General features: G+C 37.9%; 2 protein-coding genes across 7 annotated transcripts; both read right to left on the reverse strand.

Annotated features, from left to right (window-relative positions):
* Positions 1–209: 209 nt before the first annotated feature.
* uchl5 (ubiquitin carboxyl-terminal hydrolase L5) lies at positions 210–8,968 on the reverse strand. Of its 2 annotated transcripts, none has more exons than XM_044361629.1 (11): positions 8,762–8,968; positions 7,791–7,854; positions 7,606–7,711; positions 5,160–5,285; positions 4,092–4,153; positions 3,508–3,638; positions 3,179–3,242; positions 2,719–2,821; positions 1,445–1,558; positions 1,116–1,214; positions 210–626 (listed from the first exon to the last, which is right to left on the reverse strand). In XM_044361629.1, the coding sequence occupies exons 1-11, from the start codon at positions 8,835–8,837 to the stop codon at positions 582–584; spliced, it is 990 nt and encodes a 329-aa protein (XP_044217564.1). In that variant the 5' UTR covers positions 8,838–8,968; the 3' UTR covers positions 210–581. The 2 variants fall into 2 exon arrangements, with proteins under 2 accessions (XP_044217564.1, XP_044217565.1); XM_044361630.1 differs by lacking the exon at positions 8,762–8,968 and adding an exon at positions 8,675–8,699.
* A 281-nt stretch (positions 8,969–9,249) lies between these two features.
* Positions 9,250–13,843, reverse strand: glrx2 (glutaredoxin 2). 5 transcript variants are annotated; one of them, XM_044361633.1, is made up of 4 exons: positions 13,761–13,843; positions 12,465–12,531; positions 11,662–11,838; positions 9,250–10,311 (listed from the first exon to the last, which is right to left on the reverse strand). In XM_044361633.1, exons 1-4 carry the CDS (start codon positions 13,826–13,828, stop codon positions 10,147–10,149), a joined length of 477 nt encoding a protein of 158 aa, XP_044217568.1. In that variant the 5' UTR covers positions 13,829–13,843; the 3' UTR covers positions 9,250–10,146. The 5 variants fall into 5 exon arrangements, with proteins under 5 accessions (XP_044217568.1, XP_044217570.1, XP_044217566.1 ...); XM_044361635.1 differs by lacking the exon at positions 13,761–13,843 and adding an exon at positions 13,677–13,755; XM_044361631.1 differs by lacking the exon at positions 13,761–13,843 and adding an exon at positions 13,550–13,754.
* Between the last annotated feature and the right edge of the window lie 7,612 nt (positions 13,844–21,455).

The following is a 21,455-nucleotide window of genomic DNA, read 5'->3' on the forward strand; positions in this document are numbered from 1 at the left end:
TTTCGCCAGCAGGTGTCAGCAAAGATCCACTACACGTGACTACTAAACAAATTCATCAGAGTGATAAAGCATTTTAAAATAACTATAAGGAAACTCTTATCATTGAAGTATGCTATTGATTGATATGTTGAAAAACAGGTTAAACAGGGAAAAAAAAAACAAAAAAAACATGATTGTTTGTTTAGGGCACATGTTCATGGAAACACAGATTCACAAACATCTAGACATTTTATTATGAAAATAAGACATAACATAATTTGAGCACATCTTTCCTTCAATCATGCATTAGAGCTGATGGACACACATGGAGAGTATTTTTTTTGCTGGACAGTCTCTGCTACACCTGCAGTGCAGTTCTTAAGTCTGGATGGTTCACAGGTACCACAGTGAGGAAGTGCCGCAGAACATCCGTGGTCATTAATATGAGTATGACAGATGACAGTATCTGTGTGAGGCTCACTGATGAAAAGAGTGACTGTAGGCTTCTGGTTGTGTGTGTGTGTCTGTGTGTGTGTGTGTGTGTGTATGTGTGTGTCTGTGTGTAATTAGAGGCTTCTCTCTGAAGTGAGCGTGTTTGCTGTTCACTTGGCCTCCTGGGCTTTCTTGGCGCTCTGTTTCTCTTTTGCCTGGTGAGAAAACCCAGAGGTGTTTCCATTAGTGCACTGCGTTTAACAGAGGAATCAGGAAAGAATACAGTTTTCCTATTAATCTGATTACTAAATCTGGGAACATACTCTGCAGATATTTTAATTACTTCATCAAAACACACGTAAGACATCAAAAAAAGTTTTCCAAGTCACATTCATGAACAAGGCATGACATGCTTCTGATACATTAAGCCTGCCCTCTAGTGGACAGAATTAACACTGAAGCTTTTGGTTTTCCAGACATCACTGCAGTGTTAGTGTTTCATTAAAGAAATGCTCTGGAATTTTAAATATGTTAGTTATTTATTTTGCTTACATCTTTCAGTATTTGTCCTTGAATATCCCTACAAAAATACACAGGGGTACCTCATTGAGAGGAGTGTTTGGTGAAGACCAATAACCCAGACACAGAAGCACTGAAAGTAAATTGTATTTTGGAAAGCCACAGAAAAAGAAAAAATAAATCACCTTCTCCACCAAAGGTATTAACTGCTGGTACTCTGCCAGTGTCTTCAGTAGCTCCATGATGAAAGGAAGGTAGTTATGCTTTCGTCGAATGTTTTCAATCTGTAATAATACACATGAATCCATTGAGTGAAGGAAAAAATAGGGAAAAATTGATGTTTGTACTGAAGAAATGTACAAACCGCTGTGGCAACCAGATTCATAATAACAGTAACACGTCAAAGTATAGTGCCATGTGCTTATGGTCATTCAGAAGTAATTTTCACAGAAGGAGAAAACATATGTACTGTAGATGAATGGGCCATTTTCCTGAATTTGAATTAGCAACCCACCTTATATCTTTTAAGTTTCTGATTTTCCTCTTCAATAAGGAGTTGGTACTTGGCAATCTCTGACTGAATGGAGCTAAGAAATGTGCTGCTCTGATCTGTGTCCATTGGTTCGTCCTGGAAACACAAGAGAAAAAATTGATTTCTATGTATCAAGGGGTGATTCAAGCCACTCACACGATTCCAATTTCTTACACCTATACAAGGCTTGCTCAGCATCAAGGATAGATACGGAGAAAGTCAATATGTGCATAAGTGATTTCACACATTAAATTTCTTTCCTCATTCAGTTACTCATTCTAGTTTATATTTAAAATGACACACCTCACAGCACCGGTGTGTAGACGTGTTATCAGGTTGTAATCAGTAGACGATGACATCATGGTTAGGTGTGGTTGGTTACTAATGCGACATAGCACGTTTTTTGGAGCACACCCAAAAGTGATGCTGGGTGTGGTGTCGTGTACAACAGATTAAAATCATAAAAATGTCAGTGGAACAATGATTTTTAGCTTGAGGTGAAGTCTAATTGTTTATTGACATCAAAGAGAGTTGATAGAGCTGCAATGATTAGTCGGTTAATCAATTCATTGAACTATTTTGATAATAAATAATTTTTAAGCAAAACTGCCAAAATTAAGCTGGTTTCTGCCTCTCAAATGTGAAGATTTAATGTTTTTTTTTTGTTCTAATGATGGTAGACTTAATATCTTTGGGCTTTGGACTGTTAGTTGGACAAAAGACATTTGAAAACATGGGGCTTTAGGAAGCTTTAACATTCTTTTCACTATTTTCTCACATTATATAGACAATTAATTGAGAAAATAATTGGTAGGTTAATGGTTAATTAAAATAATTGTTAGTTACAGCTCTAAAAAGATGCTGAAAATACATTCTTTATTGGCAACCTCATTCTATGACTTTTCTTGTCCTGAATATGCATCACCAATTTCATGATCCTTTCTCAACGGATCATGATGTTTTATAGGACGGCTGTATCTGAGTGACCTCAAACTCCTCCAAGTTGGGACAATCAATGTCATTTAAAAAAAAAAAAATGTTGCGACTTAGCAGCAATTGCATCATATCACCAGCTTTCATCAAAGCCAAACCGATAGTACCCAAACAAAATAAAGTGCCACCTTTGACGTTGACCTCATAGTTGAGATCTCTTGAGAACTGAAAAGTTAAGCGCTTCGCTTCACATATAGCCTCACGGGGAGAAAGCAAAAGTCTGCACAAAAGTTTGCACTTTCAGCTTTTTTGCTGCCACTCACCTCAGTAAGCTGCATCTGCAGCTCTGCGATTTTTCTCTCATATATCATCTTTCTGTCTGACACGATGGCCATTAGGTTGAATCGGATCTCTCCTTCACTGTACCTGAGGAGGGGAGCCATACAATATCAGTAAGTACAAAATAAGACATTGTATCAGAAAATCAAAATAGTGTTCAGCAGGCGCAAAAACAAGTCAGTATATACAGAGAGAGAATCGTCTTTGAAGCTTCGAGCTCCTCTGCAAAGTCATTTTAACTGAACACTGCTTTATATTAATTGTCTTTGTGTTTAGGTTCAGCCTGTACATGCAGAAAATGATCACTACTTAGCTGAATATTATCATGTCAATGATTTAAATGGCAACTCTTAAATTACATAATTAAAATTCTACATTAATTGTGATACACAGCACTTCAGTTCATGTATAATTCAACTAAAATGAGTGTACTCAGATATTCACTTCTGTATTCTTTTCTCAATCACTGGGCGAACTGCGCTGATCCAGTCATCCTGGTTGCATGCACCTGGTTAAAAAACAACAACAACAAAGAAAAACAGGAATAAATAAAACAGCAGGTGTCCATATATAAATTAAAAGCAAAAGCACACTGTACATCATCAAAACACAGACAGTTTTAGGGGAAATGGGGCCATGGCCAACGAGACAAAATTCAGCTGTGCACAGCAAGGTCTCAAACCGTGGAGACTTTAAACATTAAACTGCCAAATACGGTGCTGAAACTTTAAAAGTAATAAAATAAAAATAACAAATTACATTTTTCTGCTTACCCAGGTCAATTGGTCCCTCTCGAAGTCCATCCAGCTCGTATAGTCTGCCGTTTACAGGAACATAGCTCACAAAGTGAAAGGCGTCCTCGTCCTTTGCTGACGACTTTGCATCGAATTCAAACATTTGCTGTCTGCAGATATAAAAAAAATGCACATTTAGGAAAAACAAAAATAAAGATTATTATCATGCATCACACAAACAATTCTAAATGCTACCGTTTTGTAGATTGACAAGTTGGGAAGCAAGATGCTCCCTGTGGCATCAGCTCCAAAACGCATCATAAAAGCAAACCCTAATCATAATCAAATCAAGTGTTTTACATGACAAAAACTGAGGTTTCATTAGCTGTTAATGAATTAGAGTCATCACTGAAAAATGGTAGGAAACCATGTTGATTGCCGTTTCATAATTAATGTCAGTACGGGCTGACCAAGACATGAACCAGCCTCACATCGCCTGTTTCATAAAAGCAGACTAGTGCATTAGCAACAAATGGGCCAATCATTTTTCACCTCGTTAGGACGGAGGAGCTAAAAATAACACGAAGCCAATCAAAGAGAAAACGATATGAGCGGGAGCTTACCTGGCAAAGCTGTTGTGAACTTGTCGGATCACTTCAGAGTTGCTAAGAGCCAAACCTTTCATCTGAGGAGAGTGTGAGATGCAGGATTATAATGCTGACTGTATAACCCTTTCCTTAAGAGATGCAGGGGTGTTTATGAAAGGCTGTATGGAACAAATTACACATTCTCTTCACTAACAAGCTGTGCATCCAATTAGTGTTTCGATTCCAGTAATATTAAGGTTACTAATTAAAATAAATGGCTCATTTGTTGCTTCTGAATGATCCCTATAAATATACACAACGCTTTTACGTAACAATTGAAAGCCTGTGTATTCTTTATAATTAGTTTCTCTAAACTGGTTTAGATGAATAAAAATACATAAAAAAAATGGAACAAATGAAGTTTGTCTATGTGGAAGCAGTCTCACTACTTTCCCGAAACAAAAGGATGAGTTTAACATTATAACGTTCTGTTCAATTCTTCTCAGTGTTTGTAGGACGAACAACAAAATCATCAGTTTAGTTAAAAGGGTAAAGCTCCCAGTGACTAGGATATAGGGAGGCATTTCTATAGTGACACATTAACTGCCAATTATTTTGATTGATTAATTGTTTTGAGCCATTTTTTAAGAAAAGAAATGCCAAAATTCTCTGATTCCAGCTTCTCAAATGTGATTATTTTCTGGTTTCTGCTATGACAGTAAACTGAATCTCTTTGGGTTGTGGAGTGTTGTGGATAAATCAAGACATTTGGGAAACAGATCAACATTTTTTAACATTTTCTGACATTTTGTGGACCAAACATCTAATTGATTAATCAAGAAAATAACCAACAGTTTGGTCAATACTGAAAATGATCGTTAGTTGCAGCCTTAGTGAGAAGAGAACTCAATCACTGCTTGCAGGCTGAAAGCAGAAATATATATTTTACAAAATATCATTAGTAACAGAACTTATTCTTAAGTGAATTAACCCCACACACACACACACACACACACACACATACACAACACAAATGATAAAAACACATTACCAAACCGAAACCACAGTTATTTGGATTCAATTAAAAAAATACCATCGACTCACAGCGGCGTCGAAACTCTGTGAAAACTCTCTGAACTCTGTCAGCGTGTCTCCGAGCAACATGTCAGAGTGGGTGCAGTTGAGCAGGACGCTGACTATCGCCTGGGTGGCACAAGCGTTGTTAATGACCTGAAACACACGGATAAAATACACACACACACACAAAATAAATCGACAGATAAAAGAATCCTCTTACTGATGCGCGATATGAATGTGAAAGCATGCGCGTTACGGTACATCCATCATAAAAGTGAATGATCGGATCTTAGATAGCAATTTTATGAATCATAAAGTTTCTGTGAATCTTTGTGACGGCACATAAATCAAATCTGGTAATTCCATGTTAAAGGATAGGTTCGCAATTTTTCAAGTCTGTCTTAAAACAACAGTCAAAGGCCCAGATGAATATTGAAGGAGGTTTTCCTCGCTGTAATCATTCCTCCTGTTCATACTGGCTGTTAGAAGATCCCATTCAAGTGTGCTTTCAATGATCCATTTAAAAGTTTATCTGAAGCTTATATAAGGCTTCAGCAGTCAGAGTTAGTCATATCAAGTGGATATATCTTCGTAGTAGTTTCAGGTAAACTTTTAAATACATTTTGCACAGAAGGACAACTTTGGATTTTGGCCCCCATCATTGAAAATGCATTATGAAGGAATCTTCTAATGTTCAGTATGAACAAGAGGAGTGATTACAGTAAGAAAACCATGTGCAGACCTGCCAACCCTGGACAAAGTCGACTTTGGCGACCCAGATGTGTCAGATGCACATCACTGCTGTTTGCACAATGAATTACTGTACATAATTTGCATACATATACATAACAGTGTATCATTTGCATACATTGCAGCAGTCAGACAGACAAAAAAAGTGAGGGGTGCACTGATATGAAAATTCTTGACACCATTAATAGATTGTTTACAAAATACCTGCAGACGCCTGTTTTTCCATTTGTCTTTCACCTGGCTGTTTACCAAGGAAAACAATTCCACTGAGGCTACATGCTAACCTGCCACTACTGCTGCATTTATATACAGTTTCTATTGTTTAAACCTCCACAATGATCAAACTTGAAGCCAATTTGATTTTTGCAAATATAATTTTCAGCTAATTTGAAAAGATGATGACAATGTAGCTGTAAAAACCAAACCAGCCTAGACAGACTATTTTGTGGCTTTGATGAAATACATATTTTAGAGCTGGTTAATACAACAGTTCAGGCCAGTTTGGCTGCAATAATAATTATGAATACAGTACTATGAAAAGTCACGTTTAACAATCAAACACACGGACAATATAGCTTAACGTTACTTTGCCTACTTAAAATGTCTGGTGAACAAGAGAGCTAGCTTGCAAATTACGTAACATTAGGCTAATATTATTACTGTGATATTTCCCAAGGTTGGCAGGACTGCTTAACTTAATTCACAATTTCAACTTTCCACATCCACCGCAGTCTGTTTATCTTTGCAAAAGGAGTTAAAAGAACCATCCTCACTAGAGGAACCATCCAGCTGGAGTGAGGAGGGGGAATGAGAGGGATAAAATGGATGTCGTGTTGCTGTTGATTTGCAGTTTCTTGAAATGACATTATGCCTTTGTCAATCACGATCATCCTTGCTTGATATTTGGGGGAATTCATCTGGCACTATGATTGGTCAAACTCTTCTTCTTTTGCTTTTTGGCAGGTTAGACGCTGCTGACTCCAGCTTAGACTTGAGTAGTACACGTGCACAATTGAACTCACTGGCGTCACCAGTTTTTTGCATATTTTAGGGTGACAAATTTTACCAGCAAACTCTGATGTCAAAATGCATACCTGCTATGCAAAATGCATACAGGTTAGCAGGTCTGCAAAATTGTGAACCCGTCCTTTAATACTTTATGTCCATATGGAGAAAGATCTTCCTATACTATCACAGTGAAGAGATGCATCCTTGCAGTTTGTTGTGGGCTGTGTGTTTATTAGGCCTAATTAATTATGAAGCACAGCAATTCATTATCTAATTTAGCTGAACAACTCTGAACTACAGATGAGAATGTCTCGACAGTCTCATAAACCGTGATGTGAATAATTACAATCATGGACCCGATGCAGTTTACAGTCTCAGGATGGTTAGCTTACTCTGGCTATCTTGTGGCAGATTTAGAGATTGCATCTACAAGAGGAACAGACTGAAAAAAGACTGCATGCTGATCTGAGGTCTTGGTTTGTGTTCGTTAACGAGATATTATCGACGTGAAGCCGTGGAGGTCGACTGAACAGTGTTTAGATTCTATTGAATTGGGTTTACAGTTCAGCCTAGCAACAGTGTCGCTTACATGTAGAATGGAGAAATTTAATTTCCCTGGATAAATTAAGAGGCGCTTTCTACAATATTAGTATGAAGTCTTGCTATTATTAAAATGCTTAATGTTTACTTTTTTTAATGACAAAGTTAAAAGTACCTGTTTTGCGAAGAAGATGTGGTCAAGTCTTGAATCCTGAACAATTGATCCTGCCGGCTCTTCACCTGGCTGCCACTTGAACAGGAAAATCAACCCGTGAACTGGTCTGGAACAGAAGAGATAAATTAGAAGACCTGTCTTTAGAGGGAGCATGCAAGATAAAGAGGCTGCATGTATGAACATACTTCAAGTTGTCAAAGTTCTCTGGCTCCATACTCCATATCTCTTCAACCTGGGCTCCTTTGCATCCTGACAATGACAAATAGTATAAGCATAAACATTCATTCAGACCTTTAATAACTGTTTATGACTTTTTACAGTCTACCAATTTGTTATCGAAAGCTAAGTAATGTTAAAGGACAGGCTCATAATTTTTAAAGTGAGTCTTCAAACAACAGTCAACCATAATTATTGCTCCTGTTCATACTGGCCGTTAGAGGATCCCTTCATAATACGCTTGCAATGCAATTGATGGGGGCCAAAATCCAGAAGCCTCCTTCAATGCAAAAAAAGTATTTAAAAGTTTAACAAGACTTAATGTGGCAGATATCCACTTTTTGATATGGCTAACTCAGACTGCTGAAGCCTCATATAAACGTCAGATAAACTTTTAAATACATTTTTGCACAAAATGACTGTGTGGACACACTGTGGCACACTTGAATGGGATTTTTTAATAGCCTGGATGAACAGGAGTAATTATTACAGCAAAAAAAACCCTTTTAGTGTTCATGTGGAAACCTGAGTTGACACATTTGACAAATTGTGAACCTATCCTTTAAGCGAGAAGCATCCCTTTGTAGCGGTTTGACAGCAAATGCCATCACTGATGAGCGACAGCTTGCTTTCACCCGCCGTTGTTTTGAACGCTGAGTAATGCTAGCCAGTTAGCTTCGCTGTTTATATTAGCCAGAACTACACAATAACTGCTCACAACCTTTAGCAATATACATGTCGTGGATAGCCGCTGCGACTGCATTGACTTTGGGTCGTGTTTGTTTCATCCTCGCAGCATCTTTCCTTTATGCACGAAGCAATTTGCAACAGCTAATTTAACGTTAGAAGTTACCGTTAGCTTGAGAGCTAGCTGGCGCTGTCGGAGAGCCACGTTACATTGATTGGATGAGCAGCTAACGGGAGGCTACGAGTCACTCACCAAACCCTTTTATCAACTCTGTGAACACCCCGGGGTCACTCTCCATCAGACACCACTCTCCTGCGCTTCCAGACATTTTTGATAATTTTGTTTATTCAACCTATCGTGTACATGTACAAGATGCTAACCTCCTAGCTTAGCAGTACAGCCGCTAGTTAAGCTAATTTCACTGAAGCACCGGAGTGACCTCACTGTGATGCGGTGCAACGTGGGCGATCTGGGTGCGTTCGTTTTAAATCACGGTGTACACCACAGGAGGACAACGATAATTTGACCACATTTGAATTCCAAACAGTAGAGGCAAAATTATTTTTGTAGAAACACATAAATCTACCTTTTCAAATAGTCAAATGAAAAAAAAATGTTTATCTTGCAGTGTTTTGGAAATAGCTCTCTAATAAACAACTGGTATCCGCCTTCCTACGAGGAATGGGGTAACTAAATGAAGCATTCTTCGGTAGAGACGCAAAGACGTGAAAGGCCAGTAGTAGACGTTCATTCATATTTATTAATAATCATACATTTACATTCAAAGCATTAAGAAAACGTTTAAGAGCGATCATGGGTACATATAAATATCCTATAGAATATAAAAAGAGGTCTCAGACTTTTGGACTCCTCTCTCTCTCTCTCTCTCTCTCTCTCTCTCTCTATATATATATATATATGTATTGTTTTTTCATTCATAACATTGATCAGTATCATCAATAAATATTCATATAGGCTATTTGTTTAGTAAACCAACCAGTTACCTAATAAAGAAAATTAAAGCAATTCAGAGACAAACACAGCTACTGCTAAAATCTGACACATAGAAATAGAAAATGCTGAGACAAGCAAGTAAAAAAAATACAAAATTACTATATTTTCACATACAATCTATGCAAATGAATAACATTCCTCAATAATTTATTTAAATATTGAGCACAATGTAATATGCTAATCATAGAAAACGCTGTACTGGTTTCACTTATTACAAGATATGGCGAATTATCTCAAATAAACTCCATGCAAAGAAGATACGTATAGAATAAAAACGGCAATACTTGATAATACAATGATGACTGGAGTGACTGTCCGCTGTTTGATGATGCTCAATGCTTTGAGTGATCATGCTTTTTTTTTGAGTTTGACAATGTTCAATGTAGCAAACAGACAGAAAAGAAGTATGAAAAGTAGTTCCACTATTCACAAGTTTTGTTTAAAAGATGGCAGCTTTAATAACAATACTGTACATCCCTGGATGAAAACGTCTAACATCAAGTATCCAATGCACTTTGATAAATAAATGACATAATCGTGCTCAAGCAATGTACAACTTGTAGCACAAGATCAAACAAACATTTAACAAACACAGGATTGAAAAAAACGGCGAGAACGGTTAGTCATTTAGCCGACTCAAACTGTCCGCTGCCCGAGCCTTCGGAGCCGGAGGAAGCGCAGCAGGGAGCGCACTGTTCGATCAGGGGCACCAACTTCCCCTGCTGATGGAGCTGTTTGGTGTCAGAGCCGCCCCCGATGCAGTTTCCGTTAATGAAGACTCTTGGCACCTGAGCACACAAATCATGCCACAAAATGTCATACGAGTAGTTCTTAAAATGTGCAGTGAGGTGAAGTTATATCTTAAACAGCTCAATCTTTATGAGGAACCTGAAAATCCTCAAATATCACATTTGTAGCTTCAAGTAAATCCAGGGTAAGTTAGGTCTTTTGACTTGTCTTCTCCTCTCCCAAATCTTGAGAACCTTGTGTGTATTTGTAATTATTTTAAATAGCTGAAATTAAATTGTAAGTTCATCTACTCCTACTCTTTCAATTTTTGGTTATTGCATTACTGTCTTTGTTTCACCTAATTCCACCAAGGGGACGTAACAGTAGTTTTTCAACATTACTGTATTATTGAGCAGTTGTGTTTTTTAAATTGCTACTAATAATTTGAGGATTTGATCCTGCCTTTATCCATATTTGCTCATATTGTTTTGAGCCTTGTTAACTTTAATCAATATGTTTGTCTGTTTTTTTTAATGCAACGTAGGATGAAGAGTTATTACTTACCTCATCATTTGACCTATCTCACCATAGAGCTATTTTTGTTTTAAAATGAAGTTATAACTTAAACAAAAGTGCATCTAGAATGAGAGTCTTTAATTATTATTTTTAGCCATTCTGGCAGTATGACACTAAGGTTCACAATGTTTGGTCCAGGCTAAAATATCTCAACAACTATCAGATTGCTATTAACATTTTATAAAGACATTCATTGTCCCCAGAGGATGAATTCTACTTCATTAGTGAACCTCTGACTTTTCTTCTAGTGCCACCACGAGGTTGACATCTGAGGTTCAGAGTGAAATATCTCAACAACTATCTGATGGATTGCCGTGAAATTTAAAACAGATATGACAGGATACATTCAACACACTTTGGTAATCCTGACTTTTGCATATGCGGATACATATTAATCATATAAAATCAACTCAACTAATCTCATATTATAGCTTTTATCTTACTTTTATCCAAACATGTAAAAGTATTCCTATATTTTCAAACTGAAAAATGAGTGTTGTTGCTAAATTATCATTCCTCTCAATGTGCTATTTCCATTAAAATTCTTATATAATTGCTCTCATTAAAGACTATAGTGGACCAGTATATAGCTCTGGTCTTCATCTCGACTCAGATTCAACTATTTCAAGCCAAGTTGAAGACGTAATTCTGGGCTGCAGCCCTAACAAAAGCACAAGTCAAGTCAACCTTAATTAAACTTAAACGCAGGGGCTGCCAGAACAAACAAGCTGTCAAATATGCATGTTTTTATTCTTTTTTTGATAGATGCTGAAATAGCAAGCTTTGAAGTTGCTTAAAATTCCAATCCCAAAAATACAACCCAAGGCTCTTACCGTTCTGGCACCGGTCATCTGAGCTAAGGCCTCTTGCAGTCTCCTCCCATCATTGTGCTCGTCCAGTTCAATTACTTTGTAGGTCGCGCCGATTTCGTTGAACACGTTTTTAGCCATTTTGCAATAAGGACAGGTGGTCTTGGAAAATATCACTACGCAATTTTGTGACACCATCTCCTGAAAGGTCAGACAGAAATAAGATTTAATTAAATATCAGTAAAACACAGCAATAGATTCCACATACCAGGCTTCAAGTGAGTTGGGCAAAGTCAGAGGGAACTTTAACTCGGCATTTTTATTGCACACTGCCCAGGTCAGTTTTAAGTCACCATGAGTAACCAGTGGCAGTGGAAGTTTAAAATAAATACAACTGTGCCTATATTCTTACCATAGAATCAAAGAAATGTGTAAATAATTACGACTGACTTACATATTCCACACAGGAAATCTACATAAAAACAACCACCGATAAGATCTGGGAATTAACAGCATGTAACGATGCATTCAGGGTTTGTCATAGCTGTAGGACACTGCACAACATATGGAGCAGATGAAAGTACTGAAAAATTTAGGCTACACTTGTCAAAATAGGAAGTAACACACTGGGACAAACTGACAGAGCATGTCGAGGAACAGACTGGAGAAGGAAATCAAGGAATTGCCGTGGACGGTCAGACATAGCAGGAAATTATAAATAAAAGATGTGCTTTTAGACTGGGTTGTACAAAGAAACACAGTTTGCTACTATGCTAAAAGGTTTAACATGTTGATTGGAAGTAACAGATCTCTGAGCATCTACTTACGTGAACATACTGTGCGCAGGACGTGCTGGTCAGACCCCCAGTAGTAGAGGATGTAAAATTCCCCATTCTGAAAAAGACAAATTACATTATTGAAGCATCCAGTACTTAAGGCTATCTACTGAAGTAACTAACACACACAACAAGGATTAACACAAGAGTACGTCCAGGTCTATGCAATAACCTTAAAAACGTGAAGATACCAAAGGAAGAGACGAAATTAAGGCTGATAATTTGCGTCAAGAGAATATCTAACTGGAGGATAACTGCTGGTCTGAAAATATAAATGTCCATTGTTAAGAGCCCTTGCTATTGATTTCCCCACGTTTTACTTCTTGCCACGCAGTCTACAAATGCTGTAAGGTTTAGGTGCTTAGTAATCCAGGATTACTGTTGAAATGCTCCTCACTGGCACTGGTAAGTTCATTAGCTCAGATTTTATGTGGATAGGTGACATGCCAAACACCAATGAAAATCTGTCAATCTCATGGTAGCACGCCTCTGTGAAAACGACACATACTTCTTAAAACATGGTTGTGCATGTTTAAGGAAACGTGAACACCTTACTGTAAATTCGGCATACATTTCATACACCTCCCAGTACCTGTTTAAATTAAACTTTATTGTTTCTAATTGCTTTGCTAGCAGCCACTGCAAAGCGTTTGGTGGAAGGTAACGTTATCTAACAATGACAATAGCAGGCATGGCAATGATAAAGGGTTTTTTTTTTTTTTACAAAATGCATAGTTAAAGGATCAAATGTATGCCGAATGTGCCAGAAAAACCTGTTAAATCATGAGGTTTAAAAGCCACGTGTGTTTGCCAATGAGCAGGACACTTTTGAATAGGTTAAACTTTGATTGTGTGAAGTTATTATGAAACATTAATGTTCAGCACGGTGAAGATAAGCGTGCAGCAAGGATTAGACTAGCCTGTTCCACTTCTGTGAACCGCAAATGATGTCCAGCGGTGTAGTACTTTTTATGTTTTCACGTGCCTAAAATCTTTAAATTAAGGTCTGTAGCGTCAGTTTATGTCTTAGACTAAGCTAGCTGGTATTGTAACTCAGTCAAGCTAGCGGGAATGACCTTCGGCAGCCGGTCCATGCCACTCTAGAAAGACATCCCACTCGAGCAAACATCGAGAAAAAAGAACATACGACCAAAAAATAATCAATTTTCTGGAATTGATGAAACATGCGGTTAGTGTACGAACAGTTCTGCAGCTACACACCACCCCCGACTGTTACTGTACGCCTGCTTTCACCCCTTATGTATACTGTTTATGATTGAAGCCTACCTTACGTGATCACCGGAAGTAGTTTCTGACGCAAGTCGCCGGCTGAACGTAACACCCCAAAACGTCATTGACACAAATGCGGGGGAGTGTGATTTCCTCAGAAGTTAGTGACAAAGAATTGTGACCAAAAATCAATTCACACAGCCTTAAGAGATTTAAAGGTCAACTGAGATGTATCAGATGTTTAACGGTGGTTATCATTTCACCAGCATAATCCTTTAAATGATTTATACTGTGCTCCCGGTCAACAAAAAAAAAAAAAAAAAAAAAAAAATATATATATATATATATATATATATATATATATATATATATGTGTGTGTGTGTGTGTGTGTGTGTGTGTGTGTGTGTGTATATATATATATATATATATATATATATATATATATATTGGGAAACAGCCACAATCATGCCAATCACAGGATGTATCCTCCCTCTACCTCTACCTGTTCCCTTCCTTTCTGCATCTGTTTCCGTGTACCAAAAGATTACAATTATGCAGCAGGCTGGCGAGTGCCGGCCAGTGCACATCTTTGTTTTTGCATATATATATATATATATATATATATATATATATATATATATATATATATATATATATATATATATGTGTGTGTGTGTGTGTGTGTGTGTGTGTGTGTGTGTGTGTGTGTATATATATATATATATATATATGCACACACACACACACACACACGCACACATATGTATTTATATGTGTATAATAATGTGTATTAAAAAAATCCCATTCTCACCCCCCTCCCATGGGGGGGGGGGGTGGTGGTGGTGTGTCTTCCTCAAGCCTCCTCATGGCTCCCACTTGCCTGCGGGATCCCAAGGTATTTGTAGCTGTCCTGAACATCTGCAATGCTGCCTTCTGGTAGTTCAACCCCCTCGGTTCTGATCATCTTCCCTCTCTTCGATACCATCCGACCACACTTTTCTAGTCCGAATGACATCCCAATGTCGTTGCTGTAGATCCTGGTGATGTGGATCAGTGAGTCGATGTCTCGCTCATTCCTGGCTTACAGCTTGATGCCATCTATGTAGAGGAGGTGACTGATGGTTGTTCCACTTTCAATGTAAGTAATGAGAGCCAAAATCCACAAGCTTCCTCCTATGCAAAAATGTATTTAAAAGTTTATCTGAAGCTAATATGAAGTTTCAGCTGTCCAAATCAAGTAGATATCTTTCAATGTTACACTCTTTTTAGTGTCAAAGTCCCTATTTTTGTACTTCTGCCACAGCTCAACAGGGAAATACTGTCTGAGGAAACCCAAAGAGGGAATTTGATGCTAAAAAGACTGTAAATGTGGCAGATATCCACTTGATATGACTAACTCAGACTGCTGAAGCCTCATATAAGTTTCAGATAACCCTTTAAATGGATTTTTGTACGAAATGACTGTGTGGACACTCATCACTTATATTGAAAGCACAGCTGAAGGGGATCTTTTAATAGCCTGTGTGAACAGACGAACAGGAGGAATGATTAACACATTCAGTGTTCATATGGGCACATGACCACTGTTTTAAGACGGACAGAATTTTCCAGTCAGTAATCTATGCCAGAATTCTGTCAGTATTATGTCATATGAATATGTAACTCTACCATGTAATAATTCACATGCAAGAACTAGAGCTAAAACTAGTGCCAGTGTGTGGAGGTCAGTGGAACTCCAGCAACAGTGACATTATGGACATTATGACATTCCTCTGACATCACACACTGTCTGCACAGTACGGGGATCAAAGCTGGTACAATGCAGATCATTTCTTCCTTTATCCTCAAAGGGTTCCGTCTCTCCTCCCCCTTCAAATGCAGGGGAAAATGCATTAGTTCAGAATGAACTGTTTCCCATTTACCATTTTAGCCCAGAATAGTCTCACAGGCAAGGGAATCAATCACAAATCTAAAGCTATCAGATGAGGCAGCACAGAAGTGCCTCACTTGAACTAACTTTTTGTTAAAGCCAAGGGAGAAATGCATCATTTCAGTATGGATTCACACCATCAAAGAGATCTACAATTTTTGCCCTGGGGCGGAGAATATTCAGACAAATCCAGAAATGTTGTAAATGTGTGTGGAGTGGGTTAAGATAGTGTTAGGATTCAAATACCCCTACCTGCTCACAGCATCAATACACATAAGCAGCGGCTGATTTCTACAACCTCAGTTATTTTGGCCGAGCTGAATGTAGCTTTAATGTCAAGCTGGAATCTTTTCCTCCCTGGCTAGATTTCTAAGATTTAAAACCTTTTGCTTCACATGAAAGGTACTGTATGTGCATCCTTTTGGAAGAAGGCTTCGTGTGTTTAGATTATACAAGATTACACTAAGATTACACTTCTTCCCATCTATAATCTTGGAATCATCTCTGTTTTAAGTAGCTCAGGGCAACATAACTCATATTGGCTGTCATATACAGTAACTTCGCCTCTCCAAATGTCATGTCATGTCATTAAATTCTGTGGTCTTATGTGAAAATGGCAAATTGTCCATTGCTGGTCAGATTAGGCATCAGGAAGGTACTTTTAGCCAAATCTGCTTTAGACATAACTGCTTTGCAATGTATTTTTTTAGTCTTGGTACATCATTAAAATGACAAACTGAGGCCACAAATATTGACTGGTGTTGCCTAGCCAGAATATATGATAATCAACTAAAAGTCTTAAAAGAATGACAAGAATTTTAAAGAAGCATATCTCATGTCCTATTTCAGGCACAGTCAAGAAAATGTCTGCACCCCCCCCCCCCCCCCCCCCTCATGTAAAACAGTTTGGTAATGAGGCATGGAATAAACATTTCAAGCTACAATGAAATTCTGACATGTGTAACTGCATTTGTTGACAAATTGTTGGTGGAGTTATGCGCTCTATTGGGTGCCATAGAGCCTTCTAATTTATGTTGCATGGAATGAAAAGGCCATGATAACACCTATACACTTCCCTGGTATGTATGCAAATTTACATAAGCACATTTAATATACTTATCTATGCAAATTGCATTTGAAACACATGCTGATTTGACATAACAGAAAGCCACACTTACAATAATTAGTGACAGTAAGTGTACATATGAACATTACTAGATTAGAAGAGCAGGTCAGTTTTTGAGAAACTTAAAAACCAAGAACTCTGACATTAGTCAGGAAATGGACTCAGTGTTGTTTGCAGTGGTAATGTGTTTTTGGAAAAGAATGAGCAGCCATTAGTTTGATCTATATCAAACATTTTATTGGCATTAGGCCTCTGATGCTTCACTTTGACAAATTAGAGCCAGCGCGGGGTGAGTTGTTGACATTACTTCTTCTGGTTTAACATTTGTTTGTGATAGAAATTTCTGCAAGACATTGGCAATGTGTTAATGGGCTTCATTATTTATGTCTTTTTTTCCCCCGTCAGGGCCTTGTGGTGTTAGCCTGTTCCAGCTTATATTGTGCAGAAGGCAGACACGCATGGAAACCTGTCCGTGGACTGAAAACCTGTCCATCACAGTGCATATAAAAATAGACTGTCACATTCATGTGTATCAGCAGTTCAGCCACTAAAGTCTACCTGATGTATGTGGAAACCATGTAATCTCCACACAGAAAGAGTCAAGGAATGTGCAAGCATCTTTTTATTGGTAAAGCCTGGCTACTTGTTAATAAACGAGTAAGAGTTTCTCCCGCTGTCTGACACAACATCTGCTCCTCCTCTTAATTCATGAGCAGGATTTTTTTTTAAAAATGGGATTCTTCTAAACATTAGAGAAATACAGATTTGGTTAACAGGCTGATTATATTTGAAATTTATATATTTAATACCTTAATCATGTTATTTCTGTCATCTCAACTTTAGTTGGTAGTGAGTAGTTCTCATGCAGGTTCTCTGCACATGGTTATATTTTCTCTGCAGTTAGCAGTTGGTTTAGCAGCCTGATACTAAAGAAAAATCTCAATTGTGGTCTCCATTCTTCAAAGTGTACCTCTTGGCCATAGCTTGATTGAGTGCTGTGGAGTTTCTGCTTAACAGGCAATTGGCAAAGTGCATAATAACTCATTTTTAGTCATTTATTCAATAAGCTAACACTAAAATCTATAGCACTTATCATGCGGATAAGTAAAGTGTGTGTCACTGTAATTTTTCATTTGATGTGAGTTTCAGTCAGGAACAGAACGGAGCTGCAGCCAGACTCCCTATTTTTATGTGTTGAGAAAACTCTCAGGCAGGGCTGGCTGCAGTCGGTATATCCTGGTTTGAAGCCAAGTCTAGCTTAAGACCAGGTCCAAAGGGCTCTAGACCGAGCCAAAACCAAGGCCAGAGAAAATCAGGTTCTATTAAAGGCAAAATTGGCAACATATGGGTTTTCCCAGATGTAAAAAAATCTGCAATTAATATTTTTGATAGCAACATTGAAATAATTAACTCTATAGATTTTTTTATTCTCCTTTAGCTCATTCATTAAGGGTTCAATGTAGTTAGTTAGTGACTAGCTGGTGAAGTAAATCTAACATCTAACTGCTAAAAAGCCAGCTTATTTTTCTCAGAAGTTAGTGACCAAGACAGACCAAAAGGCTGCTAAATACCAACAACAACAAAAACTGTTTGGTAACACGTCAACCATAAAAACTGTATATAAGTCGTGGCTCTGTGTTTTGATGTTTCCTCTGCACCCATGTGGCCAAAAATCAATTCATACAGCCTTAAGAAGTTTAAAGATCAACTGAGATGTATCAGATGTTTGACTGTGATGATCATTTCACAAGCATAATCCTTTAAATGATTTATACTGTGCCCCTGGTTGAGAAAATAAAAAATACTCACCTCAAGTTTAACAATGACTCAGACCCTGAAAAGTTATGGTCAAATAAATACAAGATTGTGATAGTTAATGTCAGAAAATGTTCTGGGGACCAGACGCAAGTATAGCACTGCAGTCAGCTAAAAATAGAGACTCCTTTCTTCAGATGACAGCCACCATGCTGTAAGAGCAAACAGGGTTTGCAAGATAAAATTAGATAATGCTGCCAGATTCCATGTGATTTGTTTGGTCTCAGGGAGCTTAATTTCACATCAGAGGTCTTAAAAAATCTGTGCATGGCAAATGACAATCAGTTTTGATGGCTCAAGCTTAGCTCTGCTGTAGGGTGAGTGCATTTTTCTGGATCTAATTCTATTGTTGACTGCTTATCCAACCACTGCCCTCAAAGGCACAGTGGCCTCCCAGTGCAAAACAACAGATACTATGGCAGCAATATATTTCTCAGACAGAACAATTTATGGGACCATCACTATTAATCATTGCTGTGGAAAGCAAGATTGCCTAACTCATCCGGAGCTCCCATAGAAATGTAATTCTCCCACTGCCTCAAGTGCTTATAAGGGTGAGCTGCAGATGCATTTTGCCCACGCTTGGGCTCAGTCCTACACTGGCATGGCAATAAGCTGTGTTGATTTAATATCCGTTTGCTGCATGCATTTTCTTGGACGTGTAATCAGTCCGCAAGGTTCTGCGAGAGGCTGTCATGAATCTCATCGGCTGTAGTGTTACCCCCACCCCCACCCCTCCAACCCCACCTCCCCCCAGTGGACAATCACCAGCTTGCCAGCAGGACGCAGCAGATCCAGCAGCCGTTCCTGATTACACTCATGACTCAGGTTGCCGATTGGCTGTCAGGGTGCAATCACGCATTTTGTTTTCTTTTCTTTGGTTTCGCTGGTTTTCTTTGGTGGAGCACTGTCTCCGGATATTTTGTCAAAATGAGTGAACGTGCTGTTTTGAAATGCAAATGCATGCACAAAAAGTGACAAAAATATGTTTTATGTTCATAGTAGAAAAGGATTAAGACGGAAGAAACACACTTGGGGACAGGCAAAAATTTGAAACTGAAATGCTAAAAAAGCTGATGTCGGGTGGTGGTGCCTTAAACTTTGACAGTATGCTGTCAGCTCTATATGCACACCAAGTAAACTATAATTGTTCATTTTATATTGTTATAATAATTTAAGCATGTCAAAAATCTTTCCCTAACCTTTTCTAGGATGTTTTATGCTGTCAAACTTCAACTAAAATGATCATAATCTGTGACATTTATTGCTGTAATTCTCTGTTGAGGACCCAAGTGCAGAGACACAGAAACCCAGCATGTCTTTAAGTCTTCACTCAGAAGCCCGGCAAGCAGGATTCAGCCAAGACACTTGAAAATATAATTTGATGTGCAACAATTTGCAGGTCAAAATTAAATTTAGACTTGTCAAGTGAAATATCTCAACATCTACTATATGGATTGGCGCAAACGTTTGTAGATACATCCATTCCCTGAAGATGAATCCTAATTACTTTGGTGTTGTCCTTTTCTTCTAGCACGACCATGAGGTTGATATTTGTGGTCCAAAGCGAGATGTCTTCACAATTATTGTCTGGATCACAATGCAGACCACAGTCACGTTCTTGGTGATTCCCTGACTTTTCCCTGAGCGCCAATATCAGGTTCATATTTCATTTATCTGACATTTTGGTTTTCTTTACAGTAAGCATTAAAGCCTCACAGAGCTGCTAGCATGGTTACTGACTCTTAATCTTGTTTGAGCGTAAATGCAAAACATTACCCAGATCCCATCTCTCAATTGCCTTTTTCTTTGTCTGTTGTGTAGTAAACTGAATATCTTTGGGTTTTGGACTGTTGATCAGACAAAACAAGACATCTGAAGATGTCATCTAGTACAATGGGGCATTGTGAAAGACATTTTTCAACATCTTATAGACCAAAAAATTAATTGGGAAAATAACCAGCAGATTCATAATAAATTATGAGTAGTGGAAGCCCTAGAATAATATACAACTAAGGAAACTTAAAAGAGAAAGACTAACTTTATGCATTCAAGTATACAAAGTTTAACCTTCTTTTAGATTCTCTGACGTTGTCTCTGGAGCAGGGTAACCCAAGACTAAGCAGTTTGTAGAGAGAATTTATATAATAATAATAGTAATAATAATAGTAACACTTTTCATTCATAGTGAAACTCAAAGTGCTACAGTATTAACAATCAAATCAAATCAAATTTTTAGCACGTTTACATACAACCTGAGTTGACCAAAGTGTTGTAGAAATTATAGCAAAAGGCACAACAGTAGCAAGTGAAAGGACAACAGTAGTAAAAAGGCACAAATATAGTAAAAGGCACAAACAACAACAATGAATGGCAATGATAAAATACAAGGCAATGTCAAAATATATGCACAAATGTAAAACAGAAAACAGAATAAAAGTTGTAAGATCAATTCGTAAAAAAAAAAAAGAAAAAATAATATATTATAAAAATACTAAAAAACTAAAACCACTAAAAGCAACCAAAGGCCACTGAAAACATGTACATATTGGGTTTTGTCTTAAAAGTGTCAGTGGAGGGGCAACACTTGATTGAAAGTGGAAGACTATTCCACAGCTTTGGAGCTGCAACCACAAAGGCATAATCTCCCTCTCCCAGTAGCTTCGACTGTGGTACATTTAAAAACAATTGTTCTAAAGATCTAAGAGGCCTAGAGTTGGAGTAAGGGCAGAGAAGTTCTGAAATGTACATTGGTGCCAACCCACGTACGGCTTTAAAAACAAATAGAAGAACCTTGAATTCAGTCCTGTATTTGACAGGCAGCCAGTGCAGGGATACTAGGACAAGTGTAATACTGTCTCTTTCTCTGGTACCATTTAG

The sequence above is a fragment of the Thunnus albacares genome, chromosome 9, assembly GCF_914725855.1.
Source record: "Thunnus albacares chromosome 9, fThuAlb1.1, whole genome shotgun sequence".
Classification (NCBI taxonomy): domain Eukaryota; kingdom Metazoa; phylum Chordata; class Actinopteri; order Scombriformes; family Scombridae; genus Thunnus; species Thunnus albacares.

Bases quoted from the DNA above. Each gene is read 5' to 3' on its own strand.
- uchl5 (XM_044361629.1), bottom strand. From the start codon at position 8,837: ATGTCTGGAAGCGCAGGAGAGTGGTGTCTGATGGAGAGTGACCCCGGG. The intron at 3,243-3,507 runs GTAAGCAGAAAA...TTTTTTAACCAG, and splicing joins AGAGGGACCAATTGACCTGG to GTGCATGCAACCAGGATGAC. The intron at 1,559-2,718 runs GTGAGTGGCAGC...TTGTGTTTCCAG, and splicing joins TGCAGATGCAGCTTACTGAG to GACGAACCAATGGACACAGA.
- glrx2 (XM_044361631.1), bottom strand. From the start codon at position 13,659: ATGTTTCATCAATTCCAGAAAATTGATTATTTTTTGGTCGTATGTTCT. The intron at 12,532-13,549 runs GTCATTCCCGCT...TGTCTTTTTCAG, and splicing joins GCATGGACCGGCTGCCGAAG to AATGGGGAATTTTACATCCT. The intron at 11,839-12,464 runs GTAAGTAGATGC...CTGACCTTTCAG, and splicing joins CCTGCGCACAGTATGTTCAC to GAGATGGTGTCACAAAATTG.